Below are 5,743 nucleotides of genomic sequence, written 5' to 3'. Positions count from 1 at the left end.
CCACTTCAAGCCTGACCCACACCCTCAACTCTTGCCTCACTTTTAGTTTAAATCCCCACTTAACGTAAATTGGTTTCCTCTATGTATTCTTTAGGACCAGCTCAGGCACTTGAGCAGGTGGAGCTCAGCAGAGGTTCTGCGGGCTTCACTCCCACTCTAGGCGGGGTTTTCCTGGCGCCCTCGGGGTGCAGCCTGACTTCCCCTCTGCCGGCCCACCCCCGCCCCCCACGGCACACGTAGCCCATCCTCCTACTGAATGACCGCCTCACGCCGGAGAGCCCACCCACCCCCGCGTCCCAGGACGGAACTTGGAGGTTTTATCCAATCAGAGGTCCCACTAGCCCCTTGGGCGGGAGTCTATGATCCGGTTGGACCAATGAGAACTTCGGCGTAGATTGGCCGCGGTCTTCTGGGAAAGCGCCTCTCCCGGAAGTCTCCCGCTCCTCTGAGCCACACGTAGGCGGAGCTAGCCTGCGAGCTCGCCGGGCCACTGGCTGGCACAACTGCCATTCACGGCAGGTGGGCGGGCGCTGTCGGGGCGCTCCGGCCAGCAGCGGAGGGGCGCGGAGCCTCCGCAGGCCCGCCCCGCGACCTCGGGGGGCCAGTTCTCCGAGGAGCTGTGGTCCGCGCGGGGGGCGCCGGGAGGAGAACCGCCAACGCCAACGCCAACGCCAACGCCGACCCGGGCTGACCGAGGTCGCCGCCCACGCCGACCCCGGCCTTCGCCGGCGCAGGTAGGTGATCCCCGGGCGGGCACTCGGAGGGATTCCCGAGACATCTCCCACGTGTGTCCCCCACGCCTCCATTGTCAGGGTGAAGCCGGGTGTTGCCCCTGCCCGGGCGGCAGCGCTGCGGGTCTGTGTCAGGCTTTGGCCTGTGCGAAACGCTGGGCAGTCGGTGCGCTTGTCGATGAAGTGCCCATGCCCTGGAGCAGGTTTGGGTCCAGGAAGAGCGTGCTTTCCTGGTTCGGTTGACAGCCACTCGCCACCAGAAACGGGGCCTGTTTCATCTCAGGTCCAGCCTCAAAGACCTGAGGGCGGGGACCCTGGGAAGCGGCGAGCTTCAGAGCCTCTCCGGTCCTGCTTGTTTCCAGTCTCCTTTTCTCTGACTTGATGGAGGCGGGCCCTCAGCCCTGTAAGTGACCCACGTGCCGTGGTCAGTGGTCGTTGTGTGAAGCCTCGGGGCGGGCAGGTGGTTACCTGTGTTTGGAAAGACCACTTGGGGAACCCCACAGGGGCTGGGAACGGGGGCGGGGAGCAGAGGCGGGTGTCTGAGGTCCGCGAGATGGGAGAGGGACTGAGGTTATGTCCAGGCGATGAATGTGGCTCTGAATTCCAGCAAGACAGAAACTTGGGCCCCTGAGCGGAATTTTCAAACTAGCATCCGGGAATTGTGCTCCGATAGCCTTGGTTGCAAAATGCAGGAACTTTAAAAAAAATAAGCCAGTAAAAGGTCAGCATAATCTTGACAACATGTTTTTAAGGGCTACACACGTTCTTGTAAATGATCAATTAGGAGTGTGCTTACTTTCAAGACCTTGACTAAACCTGTTTCAATTTTCTTATTAAGTACTAGGGGCCCGGTGCACGAAATTCGTGCACTGGGTGTGTGTGGGGAGGGGAGTGTCCCTCAGCCCAGCCTGCCCCCTCTCACATACTGGGAGCCCTCAGGCATAGACCCCCATCACCCTCCGATCTCCTCATCGGCCCCTTGCCCAGGCCTGACGCCTCCGCCAGAGGCATAGACCCCCATCACCCTCCAATCGCCTGATCGGCCCCTTGCCCAGGCCTGATGCCTCTGCCAGAGGTGTCAGGCTTGGACAGGGGACCCCCATCTCCCCCTGATCACTGGCTCTGGCCCCCGAATCATGCCTGGGCAGGGGACCCCCATCTCCCCCTGATCGCTTGCTCCACCCCCCGCCCAAGCCTGACGCCTCTGACCCAGGCTTCAGGCCTGGGCAAGGGGACCATCATATCCCCCCAATCCCCGGCTCCGCCCCCCACCCAGGCCTGATGCCTCGGCCAGAGTTGACCCTCATCACCCTCCGATCACCAATCACCGGATCGGCCCCTTGACCAGGCCTGAGGCCTCTGGCAGAGGTGTCCAGCCTGGGCAGGGGACCCCCAGCTCCCCGCGGTTGCAGGCTCCGCCCCTGCCCAGGCCTAATGCCTCTGGCCTAGGCGTCCGGCCCGGGCAGCGGGGACCCGCAGCTGCAGCGGCCCCGCAATCGTGGGCTCCACTTTAGGCCCAGGCAAGGGACCCCTAGCTCCCGGGACTGCCAGCTTCGACCGTGCCCAGCTCCCATCGCTGGCTCCACCCCTACTTCCTGCTATCACTGGCCAGGGCGGAAAAGGCGCCTGATTCCCCTGCCCCCCAGCTCTTAGCTCCCCCCTGGGTTTCCGATCACTGTCAGTGGCAGGGGGCTTCTTCCTCCTTTCCCTTTCGCCTCCCTGCATTGTGCCTACATATGCAAATTAACCGCCATCTTGTTGGCAGTTAACTGTCAATCATAGTTGGCAGTTAACTGCCAATCATAGTTGGCAGTTAATTTGCATATAGCTCTGATTAGCCAATGAAAAGGGTATCGTCGTACGCCAATTACCATTTTTCTCTTTTATTAGATAGGATAATTGTTGTTTAGTGCTACTCATACCCTCTCGCCCATTTGTGGCCACCATTCAGTGAGGCAATGCGTGCAAAGCATTTAGCAAATACCAGCCGAGAGTGTCTGCGGAGGCTTGACTTCAGGTTCATGGAGGGAGTGGGAAGACCAAGGTGGGCATCTGGCCCTGGACCTGCTCACCCCTAGGACGGTGCTCCCTCCCGGCGCCTTACAGTTCTTTACGGGAGGCGGAGGCCTCCACTTTTCTCAGCCCCAGCTTCTTCCAGGTCCTCTGTGTAATCTTTTATGGATTTCATTTAAAAAGTTAAGGTCTGAGAAATTTAAGGAAAGGTTTAATATTTAATTTTGTAAATGTAAGCATATCCACTATTTCAGTAATGTTGGATTCTCTTTTAGTGAAATATTTTATGATCCGGTTGGACTAATGAGAACTTCGACATAGATTGGTCCGACATGCAAAAAGGAACAGGGAACTATAACAATTGTACCATACCCTTAAAAAAACAAACACACACAAGTAATACTATTTCTTTATGCTTTGGGACATTTTGTTTTTGTTTTTTCTGAGGGAAATGTAGCATTGCAGCTACAGTTGAAATTATTTTTGCCGCTCTCATACCCCTCCCCACCACCCCATAGACTCTCTTTGGTTCTGTCTTGTCTTTCCATTGTGGCTTACAGGACTTACCCGGTGGTGGGTATTTGTGCTCACAGATGCTAGGTGTTCTCCATTCTCATTCCCAGCCAGCTGCCAGGTTTGCTGTTGATAGCTTATCATGAGAATTACGGCCATCATTTTGGTTCTGCCCTTGTGGCATTTGTTCTCTTACCCTCTTAAGAAGCTTGACTTTTTTTTTTTAAACCCTTTTTGTCTCTGGAGTGAACCCATGAAGACTGTCACCAACTGATGAGCTTATGCCATCTGATTGGCCTCTATTGGGCCACTGTTCCCTTCAACAAGGTCCACTGTCTTTACCGGATAAATTTTCCTCACTATCCACACTTTCAGGAAAAACTGACCTTCCATAGTCATGTATACTGTTTTATAAAATGAGATTTTTAAAATTCATAGTAATGGCTACTATTTTCTGAGATGTAGGTATCAGGCTTTTCTAACTAAGCAATGTCTCACATTACAACTGTGCCACAAGTGGTAATATTTCCATTTTAAGAGGAGCAAACTGAGGTTTAGTAAGATGAGGTGTCGGCAGCCATTTGAGACTAGAGTCATCTCTCTATAGTATGTAATTAAGTGTTTTACCACCAATAGAAAAGGAGGATTGTTCTTTGTTAGGATAGAGCGAAGTTTGGCATTCACCTGGGTTCTCTTCAACCTTCCTGCCCCACAGCCCCGGCTCCCTCAGGTGCAGGAAGCACCTGGGTGGAGGCCTCCTTCGGGAGAGCCAGAGATGGCATCCGTAGACTTCAAGACCTACGTGGATCAAGCCTGCAGGGCTGCTGAGGAGTTCGTCAACGTCTACTACACCACCATGGATAAGCGGAGGCGCCTGCTGTCCCGCCTCTACATGGGCACAGCCACCCTGGTGTGGAATGGAAATGCAGTTTCAGGACAAGAGTCCTTGAGTGAGTTTTTTGAAATGTTGCCTTCCAGTGAGTTCCAAATCAATGTGGTTGACTGCCAGCCTGTACATGATGAAGCTACCCCAAGCCAGACCACAGTCCTCGTTGTGATCTGTGGAACAGTGAAGTTTGAAGGCAACAAACAACGGGACTTCAACCAGAACTTCCTTCTGACCGCCCAGGCCTCACCTAGCAACACAGTGTGGAAGATAGCAAGTGATTGCTTCCGGTTCCAGGACTGGGCCAGCTAGTAGAGCTCTGGAGAGAAACACATCTCAAAATGTGGGGACACCAGTTCCTTTCTGTTGTTGTGGGCTACGCTGCCCAGGGTGAACTCTGCATTTGCTCAAGTCCAAGGAGCCTCTTTACGAGTATACTTATTTGTCATAGTTGCCTTTTCGTAGTACAGTTTTCTATTTTTCTACTTGTCCAGTAGAGACCCTGGTTCTGGAAATTCTGACAAATAAAATAATACTACAAATGTTGTTTCTTTTCTCTTGCCTAATGTGTTTGACAGGTTTTTAGAAGGTAGGTTAAAGGCAGTAAGCTTAGTAGAAGGCACCTGCAGAGGTATGAGGCCTGGGGGCAAGCACCTGCCAGGCACGGGTGTGCACCAAATGTACTGGAGCTGGGCTTCATGGCCATCTCCACACTGGAATTCCTTGCGACACTGAAATTACCTTTGCTCAGGCCACACATCCCAGACTAGCTGTACCCTAATGTCTGAGGTAGTGCTGGGCATTGGCATTTTACAAAAGACCTTGGTGTCTCAGTGTGTAGTTTACTCTAGAAAACATCAGAATCACCTAATGTAGGTAGCTGGGCCCTACCTTAGAACCTTAGCTGAGAGGTAAGTGAATGAGAACAGGTGAAATACTAAAGAGCTAATAACTGCTTGTAAATGAAGCAACTATATTAACTGCTCTCTTATGAACAGAAGATAAAGAACTGCTTTTATGAGGAAGAAGTACTGAGGTTGGGGTGGGGGAGACATTAGAATTAGAAGCTAGTTTTATTGGCCCTGAAGACCAACTCTAATTGCATTTCTCCAATGTAAACAAATAAATAGAAACCTAGAAAGTTCCATCATCCTTGAACCAATAGAGGAGATCTCGTAGCCAAGTGGCTTCCCCAGTTAAATTTTCTTTGATAAGTGTGCTAGTTTGGAGGTGGAGTAGCTAGGATTTCCCTTTGAGAAGGAAACTACGGATGTGTAGGGTGGTGCAGATGACAGTTTCCTCCTAATACGCTTCCCCTTCTCTAGTTACTGAAGCCCAATGCTGAGCGAAACAAGGTACCCACCTGAAAGAGGACTTCCCACTTGATTTATAGCTAAATAAATGACCAAGTCCCAGCTAATGTAGAAGGGTTGGACTTGTAGGGGAATATTGCTTCAAAAGACCTTTCTTCCTGTGCCCTGCTGCCTGGAAGGCAGCTTTGATGGCTGGACCACTGGCTCTGGCTCATTCTTGGGCCAGGAGGACAACTTGGCTGTACTCTAGAGCAGGGGTGAGGAACCTTTTTTCTGCCAATGGCCAT

The 5,743-nt window shown here is 52.6% G+C and overlaps 1 protein-coding gene across 2 annotated transcripts; it reads left to right on the top strand.

The window, feature by feature from the left end:
- Positions 1-496: 496 nt before the first annotated feature.
- Positions 497-4,689, top strand: NXT1 (nuclear transport factor 2 like export factor 1). Of its 2 annotated transcripts, XM_059705395.1 has the most exons (3): positions 497-734; positions 1,015-1,134; positions 3,973-4,689. In XM_059705395.1, exon 3 carries the CDS (start codon positions 4,033-4,035, stop codon positions 4,453-4,455), a length of 423 nt encoding a protein of 140 aa, XP_059561378.1. In that variant the 5' UTR covers positions 497-734; positions 1,015-1,134; positions 3,973-4,032; the 3' UTR covers positions 4,456-4,689. The 2 variants fall into 2 exon arrangements, with proteins under 2 accessions (XP_059561378.1, XP_059561377.1); XM_059705394.1 differs by lacking the exon at positions 1,015-1,134 and having other exon boundaries at positions 499-734.
- Positions 4,690-5,743: the final 1,054 nt, after the last annotated feature.

This window comes from Myotis daubentonii, chromosome 8, assembly GCF_963259705.1.
Source record: "Myotis daubentonii chromosome 8, mMyoDau2.1, whole genome shotgun sequence".
NCBI classification, from domain to species: Eukaryota; Metazoa; Chordata; class Mammalia; order Chiroptera; family Vespertilionidae; genus Myotis; species Myotis daubentonii.
Note: the sequence above shows the minus strand (reverse complement) of the source record. Positions and strands in the feature narration are given on the sequence as shown.